At 37.7% G+C, this 25,103-nt stretch overlaps 1 protein-coding gene and 1 non-coding gene across 8 annotated transcripts in view; one reads left to right on the plus strand and one right to left on the minus strand.

The window, feature by feature from the left end:
* adgrg6 (adhesion G protein-coupled receptor G6) overlaps window positions 1-25,103 on the plus strand; it is a 36,553-nt gene extending 11,450 nt beyond the window's left edge. For 2 of the 7 annotated variants that reach the window (XM_056764894.1, XM_056764899.1), the window contains 23 exons: window positions 143-763; window positions 4,090-4,155; window positions 5,600-5,668; window positions 13,420-13,508; window positions 13,935-13,987; window positions 14,070-14,111; window positions 14,239-14,378; window positions 14,574-14,688; window positions 15,461-15,549; window positions 15,659-15,860; window positions 15,945-16,110; window positions 17,495-17,635; window positions 17,729-17,746; window positions 18,082-18,201; window positions 18,608-18,653; window positions 18,789-18,895; window positions 19,168-19,295; window positions 19,473-19,741; window positions 19,869-19,971; window positions 20,114-20,397; window positions 21,028-21,129; window positions 21,478-21,630; window positions 23,980-25,103. In XM_056764894.1, the coding sequence (XP_056620872.1) occupies window positions 143-763; window positions 4,090-4,155; window positions 5,600-5,668; window positions 13,420-13,508; window positions 13,935-13,987; window positions 14,070-14,111; window positions 14,239-14,378; window positions 14,574-14,688; window positions 15,461-15,549; window positions 15,659-15,860; window positions 15,945-16,110; window positions 17,495-17,635; window positions 17,729-17,746; window positions 18,082-18,201; window positions 18,608-18,653; window positions 18,789-18,895; window positions 19,168-19,295; window positions 19,473-19,741; window positions 19,869-19,971; window positions 20,114-20,397; window positions 21,028-21,129; window positions 21,478-21,630; window positions 23,980-24,161 (3,305 nt within the window). In that variant the 3' untranslated portion in view covers window positions 24,162-25,103. Of the gene's footprint in view, window positions 1-142; window positions 764-4,089; window positions 4,156-5,599; window positions 5,669-8,687; window positions 8,730-13,419; window positions 13,509-13,934; window positions 13,988-14,069; window positions 14,112-14,238; window positions 14,379-14,573; window positions 14,689-15,460; window positions 15,550-15,658; window positions 15,861-15,944; window positions 16,111-17,494; window positions 17,636-17,728; window positions 17,747-18,081; window positions 18,202-18,607; window positions 18,654-18,788; window positions 18,896-19,167; window positions 19,296-19,472; window positions 19,742-19,868; window positions 19,972-20,113; window positions 20,398-21,027; window positions 21,130-21,477; window positions 21,631-22,039; window positions 22,079-23,979 lie in introns of all 7 variants that reach the window. The other 5 variants (XM_056764898.1, XM_056764896.1, XM_056764895.1 and 2 more) reach the window with 5 other exon arrangements.
* trnaf-gaa (transfer RNA phenylalanine (anticodon GAA)) lies at window positions 20,794-20,866 on the minus strand. The gene has a single exon. It is a non-coding gene; the product is annotated as a tRNA-Phe (tRNA).

Genomic DNA, 25,103 nt, shown 5'->3' on the forward strand with positions numbered 1-25,103 from the left:
AAGAAAGTCATACAGGTTTGAAATGAAGATGGTGAGTAAATAATGAAAGCATTTTCTTTTTTTGGGAGAACTATCCCCTTAATTGAGCATTTTTAAAGACATGTGCATTGTCATAAAATGTAATGATTTTCTACTCTTGCAGTGGCTGTGGCTCTGAGGAACCAGAAGGTCACAATACCAAAGAGCAGCAAGAGTATAGTAAGAGTGTCCAACTCAGTCACCCTTCCTGAACTTACCGCATTCACTGTGTGCTTTGAGATTGCCCGCACTGCCGAAAAGAGCACAGAGACTATCTTTACTCTGTCCGGCGGTGACGGGACGACATTATTGGCATTTGAAAAGATAGCGAGCGGAATGGTGCTGTACATAGGCGGTTCCTACTGCTCTGTAAATGACCTGATCAGAAGCTCGGACATCACCTCGGACATGGCGCTCCTATGTCTCACCTGGACCAAGTCTTCTGGCCTCGTGGCGCTGTACTTTGGAGGCAGATATCGTGCCAACATGTGCGCATCCTCTCAGATTTACACTCTGCAGAGTGGAGGCAACTTCCAGATTGGAGGAAAAGGGTCAAACTTGATCGGTGCGGATGAACAGAATATGGACGGCTTCATTTACAATTTCCGGTTGTGGGATTATGCCATGCCTAACTCAGAGCTATCCGCCCTCACCTGTGATGAAGAGGGAAATGTCATTGACTGGGATCATCGCTTTTGGACTATCCCAGGCGTTTCCACGCAGACCGACAGCACGCTCAGCTGCAGTGAGTATTTGGTTTTGGATAAACGGTGTCAATGCTGGTTTTGTTATTGATTTCAAAACGCTTTCACATAGTGCTTGAAGGGATAGTACACACACAAAAAATATATAAATACTGTTATCGTTATACTTTACTTCTTCGGAAAATGAGACCTATTTTAAAGTTGGAAACCAAACAACATTAACCATTGACTTCCGTTTTATGAACATTTGAGACATTTCTCAAAATCACTTGACTGATGTTTCACATAATCTTTTAGGGGTGTAACAGTATATCCTAGTATCGCAATACAAAAACATTGAGATATGTGTCGTATAGCTATTAAAGATACACTATAGAACTTTTGCTCACGGGTTCGCCATGTGGTTGATATGCGCAGTTGTCTGTCACCAGTGTTGTAAATAATGTCGGGGTATAAGCTTCTCCTGTGGCAGTTTATATAAAAACCTTGAAATAACAAAATAACAATAACAAATGTTACAAATTGTTTTAATGTTTTGGGAAAAATCGGTCATTTGAGTGTCAGTTTCTTAATTTTAGTTTTGCCCCCTAATGTCGTGATGCAATCGTAAACCCAGTATCATGTATTGTATCGAATCGTGGGCCAAGTGTATTGTTACATCCTAGTATCCTCAGAAACTACGTTGGAGTACAAAAATACCATGGTATCCATTAAAGTATCATGGTTTTACCATGCCTCTATCACTTTGGCACAGTAATTTACCATCACATGTTTCCATTTCTTTTGCATATTCTGAAAGAATGCAGAAAGGATCTTGAGAACTCCTTCCAACTACCTACCAGCAAAGCTTAGTTGCAATTATCACAGTCCTTCAAAAATCCTTCAACGCTCAGTGTAGGGAAATGAGCTCTGGTTGGGATAAAGGCAGGCGTGATTTAGATGCATAACAAGCCTCACCAGGGACTTCTTTCTTCCACTTAACTGGTTTCCTGAAACTCTAGATGCCCAACACAGCTGGGCCTGCAGTCCGTGGAAAAAAGCATCCCTCTAAACTACGGCGCCTCAGATCAATGCTTGAACTCTCAGTATACCTTATGTTCCTTAAGACAGATAAAGCTATACATCTTACATTAACATTTGGCCTGTGGTATGTCTTGGACGTGCTTTTTTCCACTCGCCAACAGTTTGAATACTGGTCTTTCCTTGTCAGGAGGATGTTAAAGCATGGGATCGGATTCCTTCTGGTTTTATTTAGATAATATCAAATCATATATGCCAATAAATAAAGGCTCACATTGTATTTTTAAGTTAATATATACTATTTCCAAAGCCTTTCAGGTTGCTTGGTTGGTAAGCATGCAATGTTGGATCCTCCCAGGATACACAAACTGATAACAAAGCGCATCTCGTACTGGATGTACGTAGTTTTACGCTTGCCAAATGCAGAAATGAAAACGAAATTGTCTATTTGATGTTCTCATTTTTCTGACTTGATAGTGTGGAACCCCCATCGCCTGGTTTGTGTTCATTGCTTATACTAAATGTTATGCAACTCATTTCTCATCTTCTTTTGCAGTCTGTTACCCAAAATGCATACATTTAACCACAGCTGTTTCATCTAGTGGTGAGTTGCTAACTGCTAACATGCTTAATATGCGAATAGTGGCTTGCAATGCATAATGTAAATCAATGTTTTGCTGTTCCTACAGATGCTTTGGTGCACATAATTGTATGTTTTATGTTAAAATGCATTAATAGGCCTATTTAACTAAGCTGTACTCTGTGATATTTTGTCATATTCATTCATTTAGGATTTTTGCGGTATCATGCTAAACAATCCATATTTGCTTTAAGCTAGCATTTTTTGACCTTCACAAGAGCAAAGTTAGACCCCCAGAAGCCCACAGCAGACAGTTAGACGCTGGAACCAATGACACATAACTATTTCCTTTGCTCAGTTACAACCAGCTGTGCTTGTGATGTTGGCATGAAGTCAAGAGGCCCGTGAAGTTGAGCCTGTAGCTAAACTAATGCTGTCACTAATAAGCATGCTTCTAAAAGGCTACCCTCCCCTTTGTTTTCATTGGCTACTCAAGTGGTTCCCTCTCATCCTTTTGACAAGACCAGCGGGAGACGGCGATCACACCTCAGCGGAGGAGCATTCTGGGTTTTATCCTCGCCCTGCCTTTTAATGCAGAACTTTGAGATGATCAGAGCTTCCGTGCTATAACCCTAGACAGCTGGCAGCTGCCTTAGTGTGACATCTTTATTCATGTATTTAAGAGTGTTTAAAGTCATCCTGCTATGATGGATTAGCTTGACATCTAGAGATTAACGGGACTTTAGTCAATTTTTTTCAAAGGGCTTTGAAATGACCTTTCCCCAAAGTTTTAAGAAGAATAGTTCACCCAAAAATGTTAAATCTTGAATATATTACTCAGCTTCATGTTATTGCAATTGCTGCTATTTTACAGGGAGTACACCGTTGTTTTCCATACAGTATTGATCACGTTCGTCCAAAGATTCAGCCAGGACAAAAAAAGGGTTGAAGTTGCATTTTCCTTTACAAGAGGACATCACAAGCTAGAACGTTGCAAAACGTTACACAGTCTGCTTTTTAACAAAAGTATTTCACAGATATTGGTCAGTCCTACAGAAACGCTCTTGAATCGACCAATAAATTACTGATGCATTTTCACGACTAAAAGCAAGCGCATGTTCTTTTTCTTGGGTTTAGCTTCAATTTACGTGAAGATTTGGTGTGGATGCATTCAGCTTGAGCTTTTTGTAAAACACTAGCAGATGTATTGGATGGATTTGAAAAGCGGAATGCAATGTAATTTAGCATTCCAGACATCCCTAATGGATTCGTGTTGAGAAAAGGTGGCATTCCTGGGCCTGGATTCAAACAGACCGGCAGAACATTTTAGTCACTCAACTGTGGCAAATTATTAAATTCCAGGTTTGAGTGGTTGGCGTTTGAGTTTCGGCGTGGACATTTGAGGTCACGTTCTATTTTTCAAGCCCAGAGGAGTGATGGGAAAAACATGACACTTTTACAATCTAATTCTTTTTCTGTGTTAGACTTGGACATTTTTATGCATGGTTGAGAGAAAGAGAGAGCTCAGAATCCTTGCAACTATTTTTATACCGAATAATCATTTTTGATTTTCATTTTGTTTTCAGGTTGTTTCTCTCAACCTTTAACAATTCTGCAATATTGCACATATTTCATTATGTAAACATTAAGCTATTTTGGGTATGGGATTCTCACATTGTTTGTTTCTTAGATTTTTTGTGTTCCCTACTTTCAAAACATTTATTATTGTTAAATAATTTGAAATTGTTATATTACAATCTTTCAAAGGTACAGCCATACCAAGTCTTCCCCCACAAACCCCAAGTTGTGCTTCCCCTGGACTTGGCTGCCCAGGTAAGGAAAAAAGTTCTTATATTCCACTATATACTCCTTATATTCCAGTAATAAAGTTTTAATGCTGAAGACATAATTATTATTTCCTTACGTCACGTTATAATTTGCATTAACAATCATCACCATCAGTTTTAGCTCTTCGCATTTATACAGCTTTGCTAATTAACAATATTCATTTATGTCTTATTGATTTTTTGGTTTGTAGAAGTGTTCAGTTGTACTGATTTCTTTTGTCGTCTGGAGATTAGTCTGCACTCTATCAAATTAAACAAGTTTTTTTTAACAGGGTACACACTGTATAACTTAATTAGCAAGTTTTTATTTATTTCGCTTTGTGCTATAATTTCCCAACTGAACAGCTTGTCGGTGTGCATCTATAACAGTACATCCTCAGCAGAAAACCCTAAAGGTCATTGTCATATTTTAACTGTTTTTCTTGTTTTCCTTTTGGGAAAAAGACAAAAAAAGAATCTTAAAGGAGCTTAGGACCAAAACCTCTCCAAAACCAGGCATCTCAATGGTCTGGCCTAGAGACTATCAAAATTGCTTTTGAAGGCTGTATTTTAAAGCCTAAACATAGCTTTAAATGAATAGTTCACCTAAAAATAAAAATTCTGACATCTTTTACTCAACTTCGAGTTGTTCAGAATCAGTACAAATGTCTTGGTTCTGATATTTGATACTAAACAGTTCTTGGACCAAATTGACTGCCATAGTAGGAAAAATTACTTTATACATTTTTTTGTTCTGTTGAAAACAAAAGACAATATTTTGAATAATGTAGGAAAGCAAAAGTTCTGGTGCCCTTTTGACTTCCATTATCATTTTTTTATTTAATGGTAGTCAATGGGGCCCATGAACTGTTCAGTTACAAGCATTCGTCCTCGTCCAAATATCTTCCGCTATGTTCAACCAAATCAACCAATACAGCTTTCTTGAGCTCAGTGGTAAGAGAATTGCGTTAACAACGCAAGGTTCTGGGTTCGATCCTAGGGTATTGCAAATACCTATGTAAAATGTATAGGATAAAAGCATTGTAAGAGTCTTTGGATAAAAGCGTCTGCCAAATGCCTAAATGTTAATGTAAATGTAACCAAACAAAGGAATTTATTTAGGTTTGGAACAACTAGAGAGTGAGAATTTACATTTTGGGGTGAACTGTCCCGTAAAGATGTTTTTAGCAGGAGGTGATGCACAGGCAAATCTCATGTGATTCCATTTTCATAGCATCATCAATACGGTATATTTTTGGGGAAAACATTCTTGTTTGTGGGCCGAGTTTTTCATAAATGCAATTGTTTTTGTCACTCTATCTTTCACAATCATCTCATGCCATGCTTGTGACGCACACAAACCATTTGCTCCAATGATTGTTCTTGCGTTTTTGGTTTCACTCTAACCTCCATTTAATGCCAGTGTGCCCTTCTTCCATCCCCGCCACCAGCAACATTAACCGTTACCAACGCATCCATTGCCACCACTAACATGATTTCTACTAATGCAACAGCCCACGGTAAGCATTCTCCTCTGCCTTTCTCAACATTTAATGCCTATGTTCTTTTTGTTTAATGGGGTAATGTCATTTGCATAAAACAGAACAGGTAGTTTTCACTTTTTTTCCTCATTTGGAGAACATCCCCATTAGCAGCAAGAGTAATGCTCGTATCCAAAAATGTAAAGCAGTTATCTTTTTATTAATCCCAGTTGCTGTGTTCCAAAATAGCAACCATAATTTTTATATAATGATTTTTAATATGCATAATGAAGTAGAGAAAGTACATTTGTGAGTGAGAATGGTTGAATTATATTGTAAAGCACAGGTCTTTGCCGGTTATGTCCATAGATTTGAATGTTCTTTTGTTTTTCATTGCTGTCAAATTGCAGCATTCATTGCAAGTGCTACATCAGTAACTTGAAGCATGAAATGTAGAAGTGATGTGCTAGTACAATTTTTTTGGGGCATAATCATAATATTTACTCAGTTTTACATGGTATACAACTGGAGCATTGTGAAGTATTGTATGACTTGCTCTTTTCCATGTTTTCACGGAATGCTAATACAGTATGTTATTTTTTTCTCTTTTTGTATATTTTTCGTTGACGCTTTAGATTACGTCCTGCAATGTACAACAAAGTAAAACAGAATTTACAGCGTAACTAATTGTAACAATAATGTACCTCTTCAGTACATATCTTTAGGTAAAAGGGAACAAAATGCAAAGCTTGGGGAATAAAGATAAATATGAAATATCTATACTGCAAGTATTTTAAAACTAAGGGGTAACTATTTTAATATAACGTGGAATGCATAACCTGCAGTATGCTATACAACAATCTTAGCATGAACATACACTCCATTTTTGTAATCACAATGTACCCATAATTAAGCTTTATGGATATTACTTAAAAAGGAAGGGGTTCATATGTTATTATTTTATCAAACATGAAATAAGGGGAACAGATGTGTTAAATTTTATGCGCAAGCAAAACTGCACGGATGAAGCACGCAGAGTTTTGACTTTGGGATTCAATTTCATTTGATTGATTTACGGATTGTTGCTCACAAATTATTAGATTTTTTAATGAGTTCTTTTGATGAGTTTTAATGTGTAAAATGTGCAAAATCAATGTTGAACTTTTTTAACTATCATCAAGTAGTTCAAGAGAGGTTTGATTTACAGTAGGTTATATGGCATGCAGTTCCCTCATAAATATATATTTTGACACATTTATTCCCCAAACTTTGCATATTGTTCCCCTTTACCTACATATATATGTACTTTAGAGACGCATTATTGTTACAAGTAGTTACGCTGTAAATCATGTTTAATTATGCCGCACATTCCGGTCCGTCATCTAAAGCGTAACCTTTTTTTCTTTGTGTGATCCATGTTATTTTGTGATTTTCTTTTGAATTATTTGCGGCATGGTAGTTTTTGTAATGAGACGGATCAGTACTGTGGGTGTTTGCTTTTCCACATTTAAGATAATGGCTCTGAAGTCGATGCATGTTATTATTTCTCCATTCTCTTCCTCAGCTCACGCTACCACTCTTTCATACACAATTACTTCTAGCATGCCTCTAACCACACAGTCTGGTAAGCAGATATCTAGATTGCCTCTTCTTTTATTTTGTTTAATGAGGTATTATAAATAAAAAATTACTAATATCAACGCACGGCTCTGCCTTTGTTTACCAACACTAGCTCAGCTCAAGACCACTAGTGCTTACACAACAACCACTACTAATGGTAAGCTAACAGTTACCTAATAGCACATTTCATTTTTAACATTTGACATATCTTTTGTAGTTATGTCATTTTTTTATTGTTTTACTATTCATGTCTGTGTGACATCAAAGCACAACACCCTTTAAAGGGACAGTTCACCCAAAAATGAAAATTCTGTCATTTACTCACCCTTTAGTTGTTCCGAATCTGTACACATTTATTTTTTCCAATGACACCAATCAGTTCTCGGCCATCATTGACTACCATAGTATGAGAACTGACAATGGTAGTCAAAAGTGCCTCAGAACTGTTTGCTTGCTACGTTCTTCAAAATATCCTCTTTTGTGTTCAACAGAACAAAGACATTTATGAAGCATGTTTTCTCACTACGGTAGTCAATGGTAGCCAAGAACTGTTTGGTTATAAGCATTCTTTCAAATATCTTTCTGTGTGTTCAGAGAACAATTTAAGGGTGAGTAAATGAACACAGAATTTTTATTTTTGTGTATCCAACTTCTTACCAACGGGAATATAATTTTGTTAGATAACATAATAATGAAACAAGTTTTAACAGAAAAAAAAATTTCTAGAGCTTTTCTCAAAACTGACGTCAGTTGTCACCTTTTTGCAATACAGTAGCTTTAAACCAACTTGTTTCAGAAAGATTGTCTCTGTGTTTCTTAGAAAAAGGGGATGAAACCTCAGTTTTATTTCACGTGTCTTCATTTTAAACACTGTTTCAGTTGTTTTATCAAGTTGAATTTAAAAAGCTTGTTCTTGCACATCATACCTTTTTATATATTTGTGGCATTCGTGCCATTTCTTTGAAAATATATTAAGATTAGTTTGATATTTAGTTATCTAGTGTAACACAGTGACACACTAAATACTGCGTATCACCGCTCAGAAACATTTAGATATAGATGTAGTTGATGGCATTTGTCAATTGTGTGTTGTTTTCAGTACCTGTTTATTTGAACACATCCAAAATTTATTTTTGAAACTAACAGTGGATACCTGCAAATGTTAAACATCTTGTAGCATTTAAAAAGAATGTCCTGTTCTCTTCCCTGTAAATTGTCCATTGTAATTGGACCAAATCGTGGCACAGATTTTGGCTGATTCCTTGAATTGCTGAATAGAGCAATAAAAAACAACACAGACCAAAACACAAAAACAAAAAAATGCATGTCAATATCTTGTGTCGTCTTGTGTACTTACGCATAGCTTTATTCTGTTTGTGTTCATTTACCTAAACCCTTCCCATGCCATCCATCATTTAATCCATTCCTTCATCTGCAGCTGCTGCTACTAACCCACATCTGTCCATCAGCAAAACCGTTGGTAAGCCCATCTCATGTCATACGTGGCTTGCTTGTGCTTATCAGGGGATGTTACAGCTAAACCTCCTTTTGAATGGGCAGAATGGGAGTCTGTTGTCTTATCCGATTTGGGAATGAAATGATGGTTTATTGCTTTTAAGCTCTGGGTGTAGTTCAAAGACCAGGTTCTATCTATTTCTATCTACCAAAGATTTGATTTTTTAATGAAATATTATTTTTTCATTTTGTATTATAATTTATTACTGTATTATAATATGATTATAACCTCTTCAATGCTTACCTGAAAGGTGATGTTTTTTGTATGAATTGTTTTTTTCTTAAACTATTATATCAGACGCCTGCTGTTTAGTTAAGCAACATTGTCTTTGTGCTATTTTGTAAATAACTACTTCCTGTCTGTCTGTCAAACTCTTGAAAACTTTTCAGGCCCAACAGTCCTCAAACTTTACTTGCTCCTTACACTTTTATATGTTTTTTCTTTTTGACTAAAACCTTTTCTGGCAGCTATTATGATTCTATGCTGTTCTCTTGCTTCAGCTCAGCTGCATTTTAACTTCACTGATATGCTTGCATAGCCATCTGTTTTTTCTATAATCTCTAGTTCCTTATATTGACTGCCTAGTCCCATAAATATGTCAGATATCATTATTTAAGGATGTGTCTTTTAGCCCTTTTCCTCACCTGCATTGCTTTAATTTACATTTACTTTACGGCCTTCTCCTCTTGACTGTTCTGTAACTTAATTTTTCCAAAGTACAGTACAGTTTTAACCACTGAGTTGTTGTTCTCAAAGTATTAGTTTGCCCCCTCAAAACAAATATTTTGTCTTGATTTACTTTTGTTACACTCATATGGCTTGCTTGCTTCAGTGTAACACAAAAACTTCAATATTCATTCTATGTTTTTAAATATATATTTATGTTAATTGCTTTGTGTTGTATGATGTATCTCTGTGAATTTTACTGAATCCTCACTCCCTTTGCGAAATAATTGAGCTGGAGCAGAGAAAGAGAGGGCTGCATATTTGTGGTCATTGCTGCGGCTTACTCCTCGTTCGGAGACACCGTCCTCTAGCTCTCCCCCTGCTAGGCCTCTGGTTGTTCCTGCCCCCCGAAACTCAAAAACATCACTCGGCTTCATCTCCACACCCCTCATCTGGCCCGTGAGGAAGAAAGTGGTGGCTGCTGTCACTCGACCACACAAACGTCCCATCATCCATCCAACTAAATCTCCTGCTCAACCGCCGATAAGCGTAACGAATGTATCCCACTGGCTCAGAATGTTCACAGTGGCATCCGTTACCAATAAAACAGACTCTACAGACATGACATCAGCCTATTCCCAGGTGACTCGTCCGTGGCAACAAGACGCTTACAATCAGAGCGGAGATTTTGAGTATTTCCAGGTGGCGCCATTCAGTAATCGTAAGAATAAACCTCTCGCACCCCAACCGGTCCAAAGCGATGGGAACAAGAACAGCTCTGAGATCCTTGATTACCCATCTGGGTTCGTCCCCGAGGCATTTTTATATGATATTGACTTGGACGACGATGATGTCTTCAGCCTGTTTGATTTTGATTCCCCCTACCCTTTGGCTGAAAGCCTGACCACTACCATTCCTCATAACATGTCTTTTTTGGAGCTAGAAAGTGTGTCTACTTTCAACACTACACTTTCTGAACCTGTGGGAGAGAATGTTAGCAAACAAGAACATTTACACAGTCAACCAGACCTTAGTTTACCCTGGGCTATGTCAGAGTTGGCCCAGGTCTCAGAACAGCTTGAAACAGACAGCAGCTGGACACTTATCCCCTCTGTCACCATGAATCTAGGAGAGACAGGTGTGCAAATGAACCAACGTAACCTAAAGAGTCTCTCGGCCCAAACGGTGGCACGGACTTCCCTCTTAGGGCCAGAACGGTCGCCCACACACCCTGTGGATATGAAGCTAACAAGCACTGTGCCCTGGAGCCACTCAGAGGCAGCTGGCACCTGGGACGCCTTTAATGTTTCGCAATACGGTCAGATCGAGCCTACAGCGGTGAAAACTTTAGCAGGGGGTTATGTGGGGACAAGCTTGATAGAACCTGAGTTTAGTCACACTGATACCACGCCTGTCATTTCTTCATCAAACTCTCGACAGAGTTCTCTCCACTATCTTCCAGATCAAACTATTTTACCCATGGAGTCTTTGGCAGATAGCCGTCTTTCTCCACAAGGCAGCTTTCGTCTCTCAGCTGAGACGTTTATCTCCTCTTTCTCTCAAGCTCAGAGTCCTGAAGCAACAGCCGGACCACTTATGGATTCAGTCCGCATCTCTGCCACTCGGAGTTCACACGCTCTCCTGATGTCTACTGCAGGGGTTCAAAGTGACTTCTTAATGACAAAGGCCATCAGACCAAGTCCATTGTCTCTGTTGCAGCACTCCGATATTTTCTCATCTCTTACACCAGGCTCAGTCCAAAGTCTCCATGTATTTGATGCCAACAACAACAATAAACTGGTTTTACCCTCATTAAAGAATCCACTTATCCTCTCTGCTGTTGACTCCAGTCATTTTCCAACTCCCACCTCATATACAGGCATTGAGAGTGCCGTTTCTACGTCAATAGTGGGTAGCCAGTCCAAATTAGATTTAGTTCTGGCGCTGGAGCCGTCGAATGTAAACAGATTGCCTGAGACTTTTTTCAGAAGCTCAAATGGCCAAGCGGATGTTAATCCTTCAGAGGTGGAACTGAGGAACTTGTCACACGTGCCTGATAATTCTGTCAGCGGGAACTTTGAATTACCATCCAGTTCTGTGGTGGCCCTGACAGATGAATGGAGAGCCTCTCAGTCTTCACCCCTTAATTCAGCCTTTCAAATGAAAGTGGAAGAGATAGATGCATCGCCCACATTCGCCACACCCTCTCTTGACATTTTTGACTCTGGCTCAGAACACGTCTCGTTGGCATCGCCGGGCGACTACAAAGCATGGAGGAGTGCCATTGAGATCGAAATCCAGACAACGGATTCCCCAGAAATATTTCCATCCCACACCATTTTTTCCGATGCACTGAGCGAGATGTTTGTGGTCCCGAGTAGACAAAAAGAGGCCTCGGCTTATGAAAGCCAATTCAGGTATCAGTCAGAGACGATGTACATTTCTGATTTTATTGAACATATCATTCCCTCTATGTCTTATGGAGAATTTCATCAAGATAATTTTGTTGCTTCATATGCACATAGTCAAACAATCAGGCCAACCCACACAGATGCTTTTCTAGCTAGTTCAGAAGTCCCATCCAGGTCATTGAAAAAGTATGTAATGCATGACCCCATTGGTTCACATACTGACTTGACAAACTTAGAGCAGGTTGTGAACCTATCCAGTAGTATTTCACACGATGGACAGTTAAAGACAGAAAAAGCAGTGACAATTCATTCTCAAGCTACAGAGACTTTGAGTGTCGGCATTTTGGACTTTGCAATCTCACACCCAACACACTCGCAATTCCCCACATTTGCAAGCAGCCGGCCAAAGCCATCAGAGCTTGAAATGAGTGCTCAGATCCTCGTTCCAGTCATCCACCCCACCAAATCAATGGACGCTGCCATCTCAAGCAGCAACCCCAGTGAAAACCTGCTGGACACTAAACATGTCCACTCTCCTACAACAAAGCAGCCATTTTGGTACAAGAAAGAATCAGCAAACCCCTCCAGCAACGGCCACAATGTGCTCGTTGTTCAGTCCGCCACCGCAGATAGCGAGACACATCCGTCTCCAGCTATTGACGACCAGTCTTTTGTCCCTACAAATGGCACAGTCGCCCCAACCAAAGGAGTCGGCACAGGTTCTGGTGCCACCCATGGGAGCACCACAGAACCACATGAACTGGCTTCATGTCCATGTAAAGCTCCCTTTCCTTTTACATGTCTGTGTGGACTTTCAGCCGGGAACAGTATGTTTTCCAATCGCGGTCTAGAACTTAGAGAAAGAGTCTGAATGCTGTCTTTCTAAACAAGTGATTTGTAGAATTGTAGTTGCAAAATCAGGGCGAAATCTGCCTGTCCTCTAGGTGTACAAATTGTAGACTTTGATTCTATATGATTCACTGTAGTTAATAGAACATTAACCATACCCAGATCTTTATTTGCTGGTTGTTGCTCGCTCACTTAAATTGAGCACAGAATTTAAATTTTCCTGTTATTTATCATGTTTTACTTTCTTAGGAGACTGCTTTATTTATATGCTATAAAACATTTGTTCTTTATGCAAATCTATTGTTTTCATTCTATTTTTCCAATTGACTGATTTGTAAGCGGTGGAAATAGCTTATTTCATTTTATCAGGGTCTCCTAAGAAATTTTTGGCATGGTGTAGTGACGCATCACATACAGTAGAGAAGCACTAACAATCTCAAATACATGAGAGCCATCTTGTGATAGCAGTGGAGCATAGCAGTAGATCTACACGTGCTTGAAAATCAGGCTTTGGGTTCTATTCAAATCCTTTATACTGTAGTTTATTTTGCATTACTTGGAAAATATCTGATTAAGTAACAATTATAACACATTTCTTTCAAAATCGCCTGTGCCTAAAAATAATTTCATCTTCTGCTATGCAACACAGAAATGTAGGACTTGTGTATTATTAAGTAAAGTGTATTTTTTTGATTACTCTGAAACCTTGATCTCCTTGCAATTCCCAGAGGGTCTTTTCTACAGGATATCCCTTGTGGTAAAAGATGCAGAGACAAACACCCCGGAGAGTGATGTTGAAACCATGATAGCTCAGTGGGTATGTTTGTGCCTTTTTATTTACATAGTTATTGTGCATTAAAAGTGGATATGATTGCATATATAAGGTGGAAAATTGCATTGATATAACATGTTTTCTACTTTTACATCCATACCCACATATACAGCCGTGGTCAAAATGAACAAAACATTCAAAAATTTAATTTAATCAGCGTTTCTAAAAGTATTGTGGCCATTTCAATCCAGTGTCAAACCTCATAAGCGACATCAAGTCATCCAACAGCAAAGTAAAAGACTGAAAGCATGACAAGACACATGAAAACTGTGATATAAATCGAGGTTATCACAGAGAAAATATAATTTGAAACTTTTCCTAAATACATGTACACTGTTTCATTGCTTAAAGGTGAAAATAAACCGATCTTCTTTCTTTCTAAACATACATTTTTGTGTGTTATGTTTACAGCTCAACCAAACGTTTCAGAACTGGATCTACAAAGTGTACATTGATAATGTCAGGTAGGGTCTCTTTTTTGAACTAAAAGTGTAAAAGCTTTTTTTGCTTTTAATTTATAAACTGTCTTGTGCTCATGCTTTTCAGACTCGGATCGAATACCCTTCTTTCAAGATCTGCAACTATACGGTGAAACATTTAGTTGTTTTATATCTGTTTTTGTTTCGTTCAGTTTTTCTTACAGTACATGTTGAATCTAAGCTTTATTCTAATCTTTAAAAGAGCATTTGATTTTGATGCTGTATTCCGATATCAGGTATACCTGCATGGCCCTGCTGGTGTACACGAATACCTTAAATGCAGATCTGGCAGTGGGAAAAGTTGAAAACAAAATGCTAAGTGCCACTGCCATTGGGAACGGCTTGATCTTGGACAGTGTGACTGTGAGCTTAATGGGTATGACATGTTGCAGTGATCAATAATTGTGGGATTGATTTCAACGTTTCACACATACTAATAAAATGCATACAATTCATGACATGACATAATAAGGTTCTGTCAAACACATAAAATAAGATCAGTCCCGTGTATGTAAATGCTCAGAAGATGTGAAACCTTTTTAAAGAGGTAATTTAGTATTTTTTGTTTCAGAAAATTGCCAGTCAGTGGAGGTTCCATTCCACTACAGATGGCCGGAGAGCCGACCCACAGTCAGCCAGTATGTGCCCTGTTTCCCTTACAAAGAGCAGAATGCATCCAGGACTTGGTGAGTAGACGTTAATTGATGCCTTGGTCATGATGTAAAAAGGAATGAATGACTAATTGACGCATTTACAGTCAGTGACGATCAGTGTTGGACAAGCTACTCTGAAAAATGTATAAATTACTAGTTACTAATTACATATTCAATAGTGTAATCAGATTACTGTACAAATTACTCTCTCGAAAAAGTGTTTAATAACTATTTACTTTCTATATCTTATCAACCCTGATTAGTTAAGTGAATCAAGGATAGACATGAAACGGCCCCTTTAATTCATTTAAATAAATGATATAAAACTGCATAAAGTAGTATTATTGACTGTCCAAAGTATAACAAAGATGAGAATTATACATTAAAGCACGGACTTTAATGTTGGACTTTAAATTTTGATGTCAATTCCACTATTGCACACACATATGTTACACAATGTATTTATTTACATCAAAAGCAACTGTAATTAAATTACAGATTTTTTTAGTGATGCCTTCATTCACTTTATCAAGGGTAAGTAACAAAATAAGGAACTATTAAACCCAACACTGGTAATGATGTATTTTCATGTATTTTTCATGTTATAGACATTAGACGCTTTACTGCATACATTTTTACATCAGAGTGAGAAACAAGAATCGAATCCTTCTCAATGACCACCATCATCATCCTTTAGTTTTCCCCACTCTTGTATTTTTATAGCACTAGACCCTGAATGTTTAAAAACTGTTTGTATCTGTCAACTGTGTTGGACATTATATTTTAGAAGTTTTTTCCTCTGCAGCATGATCAGTCCAGATAATTACACATCATTTTGGGGGCCCCCGGACCTTAGAAACTGTACGGATATAGAGGACATTCCCGTGACACAAGGTACAGTATACTCTGCACAGCACTAACACACAGAAAAACAAAATGTTTATTTAACTTTTTCCCAACTTTTATGTTGATCCTTTTCCCAATTTGAATATTTTCCAATTAGAGAACGCAATAGACGTGACTATACAGCTCGCAGATATTACCAACAATGAGCTCTCTACGGAGGAAGTGAAAAAGGTTGTCGACAAAGTGAAGGAGCTGGTCAACATGGTCAAAATCAACGCCACACTGGCCAGAAACGTAGTTGAGATTATATCCAATGTGATGACCAGCTCAGAGACCGCTCAGCTGGCTGCTTCAGAAATGTATGTGCCCACTACCTAGTTTTAAGAGACCTAAATATGTATTTTGTTTTTAATTTTATTTAAATGTATTGTATTTTGTTTCAGAGCTCTCAAAGCAGTGGATGAACTGGTGCTGAAGGTTGAATTTGATGGACCCTCGTTGACCATTAAATCCAAATATCTGGCTGTGGGGATTTCTGCCTTCAATGCCAGCAGTTACAACGGGAGCACGTTCAGTGCATTTATATCCTCTAATACGACAGATCCTCAGGTAAATATCATTAACTTTTTCTATTTTTTCCATTGATTCTCGTTCTTTAAAAATTAAAATTAAAAAAACTTTTATATAGTGCAGGCTAAGCTAACAATTTCTTTAGGCCATTTTCTGAGAAAAGAAAGACTGCTATATTGCACAATATACATTTGTGACCCTAGACAACAAAACCAGTCTTATGGGTCAATTTTTTAAAATTTTATATAATCTTGAAGATGAATAAATAAGTTTTCCATTGATGTATGAGTTGTTAGAATACAACCGTTTAAATCTGAATCAGCACTGTGGCAGGCTATCCACTCACAAAAATAAAGTTTTTATATATTTAATGTAGGAAATTTACCAAATATCTTCATAGAACATGGTCTTTGCTTAATATCCTAATGATTTTTGGCATTATTTTGACCCATACAATGTTTTTTTGTCTTTTACTAAAAATGTTCCCGTGCTACTTAACACTGGTTTTGTGATCCAGGGTCACACACACACACACATATATATATATATATATATATATATATGTGTTTCTAAAAACGTGTGTTCATCTGCGAAAAGTGAATTTTGTCAATATTTAAAGGTACACTAACATCTACTGTTGGCCTCAAAGCTAACACAAATGGACTTTAAGCCTCAAAGCTCTAATAGTTATTTCATGGGATCTTTTAAGCTTTCTCAAACAAGTTGTCCAAACATTTTAACAGTAATTCCGAAGTGGAAGTTTTAAAGCAATCTTCAGCAATTAAAGCGCAGTGTAATGAGAGGCGACGTTCGTGGAGCACGCACAGGGGTCACCCATTGATTCAGTGCCGAGGGTTCCTGGAAAGTTGCGGGAGGAAAAAACAACATCGTCCAGTCTGAGTGGACTGAGAAAATGACCCATTTGTAGTTATTTTTTGAGTATGAGTGGTAGGGTGTATATTTTTACTACTAAGTAATTAAGTCGAATTTTAGTCTTTTGTCGCTTTAAGTTTTTATGGGTGGTTTGTGCCATTAAATTATATAGTTGTGGGTTTAACTCACTAATTGAATCCAAATAACAGTAACAGCAGTGTGTGCTAATGCAAACGACCGGTTTATTGCTCTTGTACTTTTCAAATTGGCAAGTTAAGAAAACATGTTATAGCACCAGAACACAGATTCTCTACCTGCCGAGCTCTGACTATTTCCACAAAATTGGAGTACTGAGTCACTCATAAACTTCTGCGGATCCCCTGCTGCCTGTATGTTTGTTTTGTTCTGATTTTGACTGATTAGATTTTACTTTCAGCTATAATAATGAAGTGCTGTTCAAACTATTTTATAAACACACACACGTCTCATCTTCATGTTTTTAGCATGGTGAACCTGTCATGATGTTATGATTATTAATTCTCTCTCTTAGATTGATTTGGAGTCCGAGGCCCAGAATGCTTTGGCTGTGGTCACTTTACCTCCCACACTGTTACAGAACCTGAGCAGCACAGAAATGGAAAGAACGTCCAGATTACATTTCATGTTCTTCAGCAAGACTGGGCTCTTTCAGGTGAGCGCTTAATATCCATGATGTCCCTTATATTAAATATGTTATTATATAGAATATAATATTGACATTTCTTACTGATATTTTTATCAATAGCACTTTGGATCATTCATGGTACGGTAAAGAATCTTTGGGTGTTTTAACTCGAGTGAACTAACTCCGCCGAATAAACTTGTTAATTCAATAAAATAAACATACATGTTATGATGAACTTGTATAATTGTCCTTATATTTTCCTGACCTGAATGTATTTACTGTAACATAAATATACTGTTAGTAATATTTACTAATAGCTAACAAAAGTCATATACTTACCTACAAATGCATACCACTACTTTTGTTTATTAAGAAATATTTTTGTGAGTCAGCAGGTTTTTCCTCTTAATCTGATCCTATATATATATATATATATATATATATATATTTACAATGGGTTAATTTCTTACTAGGATCATCAAAGAAACGGCCTGTCCCTAAAAAGCTATGTGGTGGCTAGCAGTGTGGGCAACTTAACCATCAAAAACCTGCAGGACCCTGTCAGGATAGAGATTGCCCATTTGGAGTTCCAGGTACTCGCTATTGATGTTTTGTTTGTAATAATTATACATCGGTACTTTAGTTTTACACAGTTGTGAAATAAAATAAATAATACAAAAAATATCATAGGATCTTGAGCGTGAAGTCATTTTGGTAAATAGTGTTTTTTATTATTTCATTCTCGCTGGCCTGTTCGGATTGTTAGAGCAATACTTTATCAATTTTATTACATATACAAACACTGTGGTAACTGTGGGATTTTGGTGAAACTATGGTTTTCTCGGTACAAGTCATTTCTCCACATTTCGCTGTTCTGAAGTTTCTGCCAATAATATTTCCAGACCCTAATTTCCTCTCAAAATTATTTATTCAGACTAACTTGAGCAATTGTGTCCAATTTGTGTCTAACACATCTTAATGTGTCTGCCTGTCCCGCAGAGAGAACCAAAGCCTCTTTGTGTGTTTTGGGATTTCGGCCTCCAAAGTAAGCATAAAATAACTGATTTATTTGCTTATTTTGAAGCATTAAAGGTTCCTATTTATTTATTGTTAAAACTAGATGGGGCATACAGAGGTATATGCTTAAAGTAATTGTATAACATACATTCGTTTCCATTAGACGGTTCTGGCGGCTGGAGCAGTGAAGGCTGTGAGGTCAGCCCGGAGTCCAACAGCAACATGACCATCTGCTTGTGTAACCACCTCACACACTTTGGCATTCTTATGGTGAGATTTGTGGGATTGGCAACAGAATCACCCAGCAGAGTAGTTTCTTATACTTGGCCGGAATTACACAGTGAAGCCAATGTCAGTGGCTAACCACCTCTGAAACAGATAGGACCGCTTGAGTATGGCACAAGAGACTTCTTACTTTTATAAAATGTTGATAATTGTCAGAGTTCACTTAAGGATGTGCTTTTCATTTTGAGTAAACTTGACCGTGCAGAATTCACTGTTATTTTCATTTGGGTGATATTTACCTCGCTCTTGTCTTTTAGGACATCTCTGGAGCTTCTGCGCAGATTGATGCGAAGAACAACAGAGTTCTTACCTTTATCACTTACATCGGCTGTGGCATCTCTGCAATCTTTTCAGCTGCAACACTGCTCACATACATCGCTTTCGAGTGAGTGCCCTATAAAAAAATTAAGCTTTCGTTCATTCATGCATTCACTCAAAACATATTTGTCAATGAAAAAATGCTTACATAGTTGTGAATTTTACATCGCTCTCTCTTATTTGTTGCTTAAGCATGTGGCCGAAATGCACAGACATTTTACTGCTATATATCTGAACTCTACAGGAAGTTGCGGCGGGACTATCCCTCCAAGATTTTGATGAATCTCAGCACATCCCTGCTCTTCCTCAACATGGTGTTTCTTCTGGACGGCTGGCTGGCATCTTACGAGATGGAGGGGCTATGTGTGACAGTGGCGGTCTTTCTGCATTTCTTCCTTCTTACATCCTTCACCTGGATGGGCTTGGAGTCCATCCATATGTACATTGCCTTGGTGAAGGTTTTCAACACGTACATACGGCGATACATCCTCAAGTTTTGCATTGTTGGGTGGGGTAAGTGCCATTTTGACACTGCAGTTTTTTTAAGCGTCTTTAGATAGTTGTTTGCTATGTAACTATCTCTTAGCACTTTCTTTTAAGAGTTCTCTCTGAAAGGTCTTTGAACACACTGCTTTTTCAGGTGTCCCTGCTGCGATTGTTGGCATCGTGTTGGCTGTCAGCAAAGACTCCTACGGAAAAGAATATTATGGAAAAGGAGAGAACGGACAGAGCTCATCTGAATTGTAAGTTTGCCAAGAGAAACTCAACTTAACGAGATTGTTACTTAATGTTGTCTTTTAAAAAGTAAAATGCAGCAGATCTTTGATGAGGTTTAAAGCTTTACTTTCTAAGTCTCATTCTTTTTCCGCGTCTCTGTTTCAACAGCTGTTGGATTCGAACCAAAGCGGTTTTCTACGTGACATGCGTGGGCTACTTTTCCATGATCTTCCTATTGAACGTTGCCATGTTCATAGTGGTCATGATTCAGATCTGCGGGCGTAACGGCAAGCGCAGCAACCGGACGCTGCGAGAGGAGATCTTGCGTAACATGCGCAGCGTGGTCAGCCTGACTTTCCTGCTTGGCATGACCTGGGGCTTTGCCTTCTTCGCTTGGGGTCCAGTCAGCCTGGCCTTTATGTACCTCTTCTCCATTTTCAACTCCCTTCAGGGTTGGTTTATGCACTTATGTACACCATTTTCACTATTTTGTGTGGAAAAATTCTAGTTCAATTAATGTATTATGTGACCATCTATTTTAACAAAGACTATGGGTACATCACTCTATATATAATACTTTTATAGATTTATATTAGATATTCTAAAAACAATTATGCTAATAGTATACAGTAATATTTCTTAAAATGTTGTTAAAATGTACATTTATAATTCATTGTAATATTAAGCATGATGTGCTGTATGAATGGTAACTATAAGATGATTTTGAAACGTTAATTACAGTCATAGGCATTAGTCTTAAATTGTCATGTTATTGGAAAAATCTTTATTTGTCGCCATAATTTGTTCAATTTTCAACGCTTCTAATAATGTACAAAGTCTAAAAGCTTTGCCGAAACCCGGGATCGAACCAGGGACCTTTAGATCTTCAGTCTAACGCTCTCCCAACTGAGCTATTTCGGCTTGTTGCGGGAATGCTCAGAAATACTGTAATTCTCTGTGTGAAACGCTAGAGGTCGCTTAAGTTTTAAGAATAAAATGTTGACGTAATCGTTTCATGTTATTTAAGTTTTAATAGGTGTTTATATATCCATAGTATTAATCGTTTTGTTTCATTTCAACAGGGTTATTTATATTTGTGTTCCACTGTGCTATGAAAGAAAATGTACAGAAACAATGGAGAAGATACTTATGCTGTGGAAAGTTCCGTTTAGCGGACAATTCAGGTAAACATTTATAATGCATAAACGAATTTCATTATTATCAAGTTGCTTGAGTTTGTTTTATACCACACAATAATATAAATTCAAAAGGGAAGTAAATTGTTGATTTGAAATAATAAGAACTGGTTATAAAACCATCACTTATTTTAGTGAGTGAAGCTCATTTTACCTGGTCCGGCTGAAAGACCAGATAAAACCATCTGAACACAGGCTTTGATAGTCTGGGAGAACCTGCCTAAACCAGCAATTTCCATCTTTAACCAGATGAGACCAGCTGTTAGGCCGTATTATCCATCCCATGCAAAGTAGGCCATGTCTGGTAGTGAAGATATTATTGAACCTATTTTTCAGATTGGAGCAAGACTGCCACTAATAACACTAAGAAAGTGAGTTCTGATAATCTGGGAAAGTCCCTTTCGTCCAGTTCTTTTGGCTCTACCACAGCAAACTGGACATCCAAAGCCAAAGCCACGCTAAACCCCTTTGCCAGGCACAGTAATGCAGGTAAGACTAATGTACATTTAAAACAAATGATGTCGGATGTTTGGGAAGCAGTTGTTTGTTTCCTCAACCCTTTGATGCATGCATGAGATGGATATATATATTTAAACCCTAAAGTATTCAAATAGCTTTGAAATGCCAGTCCATTGTAGCAAACGCTATGCATCAAAGGGTTGAGAATAAAGTCACAATGGATATTTTATTGCAAAAGTAGGTCTTCAAAACGTTGAATAGCATGCAAGAACTTAATGCTGTGATGTGTAATGCTTAACTATTTCTAGTAAGGGCCTTATCATTCATGCATTGTGTTACTTTGTGCTTTTCTCTACTACTGTATGTTATATATTGTGGTGACTGTATGCCCGGACTCAGTGGTGCTGTGTGTGTGTGTGTATTTATGTTTGTGGTATAGATAGTACCCTGCAATAATGCCATGGAGAGACTTCCTGAGGTAAAACCACACAAGCCAGCTCGAGTTCACGCTGCTTTTCCTTATTTGTGTGATCAACTTTCCGTTTTGGGATAGACTGAATTCAATCCATCAGCCCGTGACATGATATCTAACCAAACTCCCTCCTAAATGCTTCGTTTTGATCCTCCAATGAATAATCTTTCGCAGACATTAGGCGTATGCTGTGATGTTTCATGATGTAATCGTCGCCTGTTGGATTGAATCCAAGTTGTGGAGTGACATTGGAGAACTAGGAAGTGCACTTGGTTATTGTCAATAGCACAGCGAATAAAAGATCCTCTCAATTCCGGTAACACTTTACAATAAGGTGCTATAAGGTGACATTAGTTAATGCCTCAGCTAACATTAGCTAACAATGAACAATTTTGTTTTTCAGCATTTAATAATCCTTGTTACTTCATGGCAATACATTTATTCATGTTAGTTCACGGTGCATTAACTAATGTGAACAGTGACAACGTTTGATTTTAATGATATAATAGTAAATGCTGAAATAACGTGAATTAATATAAATAAATGCTTTAGAAGAATTGTTCATTGTTAGTTCATCTTAACTAATGCTTCACTGTAAAAATAATCGTAATGTACCAGTACATTTTATTTTATTTTATGGACATTTCAGTTAATGCCAAAATGTAATTCAATGCAGTGCAAAAAATTTCAAATACAGGTAAACAACCAATTCCTTTATATTAATACAATAAATTGTGATTAGAGTGTACAGATTCAGTCTATATTAGTAGACATTGACATGTCTCGTGGCTTTTTAGAGTTCTCAATGTCATTTGCACTGTGTTTGACACTAATTTAGCTCATGGTGGGCTGCTTTTATTTATTTCTATATATACATTTTTTTATGTTTGCATCCCAATGTTACTTCCACATGTGTGTGTTGTGAAATAATTACATTGACACCTTTATTTTCGACCGTTTAATGATCTTACAACCATCACATTTAATGAATGACTTCTTTGGCATGGTACACAGAAACAACTGATCCTGAAATAAATAGCAGAACTCTGCTCCAATATCTGCTTTGTTCTGTATTTTCCCTACACTTCAGAGTCAGATTGCCCTCATAAAAATGCATTTGTTGCATTACAAAGCATTCATTGAATCATTGTTCAGATACATTTAAAAGCCAAAAGCACAAATTAGATGTGCATGTGTGCGTTTGGAATGTTTTGCCTAAGAATGTGCAATGGCATGAAAAATCAAAGCAATGGCATGACGAAATAACGACTCACCTCTCATCGATCATTATTTGGATGAACTTAAAACTGTGAACAGACTGTCAAAGTATTAAAAATGGCTTGTGAGACAAACACCATATATTTGGGGGTTAAAAATGAGTGCCATTTGTCATCTTTGTCATCCTGTGACAGCTTGATTTTGTGTTTGTGTGCCAGATCAAACGATTCGAGCTAGTCTGATGACATATTGAAAAGATTTCTTTAAATTCTCAAGTGTTTGTCCTTGTTGAGTGAGATTAAAAGGGCGAAGACTTTTGAATCTGCTTAATAATTCTTTCGTGGAAAAACACCCAAGTGCTCCCTTTAGTAGTTTTGAAAGATCTCAATTTGACAAACTTTGTTTAAATTTGCCATATAAAACAAAGTCTGTAATCTTTCATATTCTATATGCTGTATATAGTTCATATTAAACATTTCATCATCAGATTTTAGAGAGCAGTCCTGTGCCAGCCACCGTAGTTCTTCGAAAAGGAGGGGTGGAGTTAGCCGTTGGTTGCAGTTCGCAACTTCGACGCTAGATGCCGCTAAATTTCGTACACTAGAACTTTAAGTCTCCTGAGTCTCTTTTTCTTTGTGTCTATGAAATGTACTGTGTGTTTTGACTCCCTTTATTTGCCGTGCTTGCAGGTAAAAGTTTCTCCAATCAGAGCAGCCCAAAAAGCAGCCCTTCCGAAGGGGAGGCGTCCTCATCCATACGTCCCGTGCATCAGGTCCTGGACAAAGTGAAGGGCTACTGCTCGGTGCGATCTGACAACTTCTACAAAAACATTATAATGTCAGACAGCTTTAGCAATAGCACCAAATTCTAGAGAGAGGGGCTAAAGAGAGGTTGTAAAGACAAAATCATGTTCATACTCTATCTTATGAATCCAACCCAACCTTCCCCATCAGGAGTAGAAATGTATAACCCTGTAGAGAGGGACAGCTATGAAAGTGTGGATTTTACATACTGTGATATTCAGCTTATACTGACTTTGTGATCTGTAAATAGTCATAATATATTTTACTGTTTGTGCCTTTTCTAATTTCTGTTTTGCGTACTTTCTTTTTGCACATCAGTTTTGAGTCTTTTTGTATATATACTGTGTAAATGCTTGCTACGGTATTCTTCGGAGAGAGTCAGCGGGACCATTTGGTATCCAAAGACTAAGGTATATTTTCCCATCTGTTGGGGACTAGAAGAACAAGATAGGTGGGAGCCTGAATCGTCTCGCTTGTGAATTTTACTCTGGTTTTGTCAGAGGTAGCTATTCTTATCCTAAGCAGCAGTCATGTATACATTTTCACTGTACATTAGCGAGTCTTTAAAGCTTATTTAAATCCCCTCTGTTTTAGACTTCCCAGGATCTACTACTGATTAACATAATACAGAAAATTGTTGATGTTTTTTTGCAAAGTGGTCATTGTTCTTGTGTTTGAGTGTGTGCAGTTATACCAAAAGCAATATTTAGGCTAGCAATGTAATTCTCTATGTCCGAGACCTCTGTTGTATATGGCAATGGAAAACAACAGCTTGACATCAAATCTAACACGTTCATTTGCTGTAGTTTAATGACATTGTTATTGTGACTTGGTATTTATTTGAACGATTTTCAAAACATGTACGTGCTTCAGTCAAGAAAGTGTTAGTAGAGTACATGCTTATCAAGGGCTTTTCAGTTTGTTCTTGTGTTCAGTGTAGATCAATGTGTAGCGTTTATGGATGCTTTATTGAAAATGTGACATCCTGCTTATTAAATGCACGTAAGCCA

The sequence above is a fragment of the Triplophysa dalaica genome, chromosome 13 (assembly GCF_015846415.1).
Source record: "Triplophysa dalaica isolate WHDGS20190420 chromosome 13, ASM1584641v1, whole genome shotgun sequence".
Classification (NCBI taxonomy): Eukaryota; Metazoa; Chordata; class Actinopteri; order Cypriniformes; family Nemacheilidae; genus Triplophysa; species Triplophysa dalaica.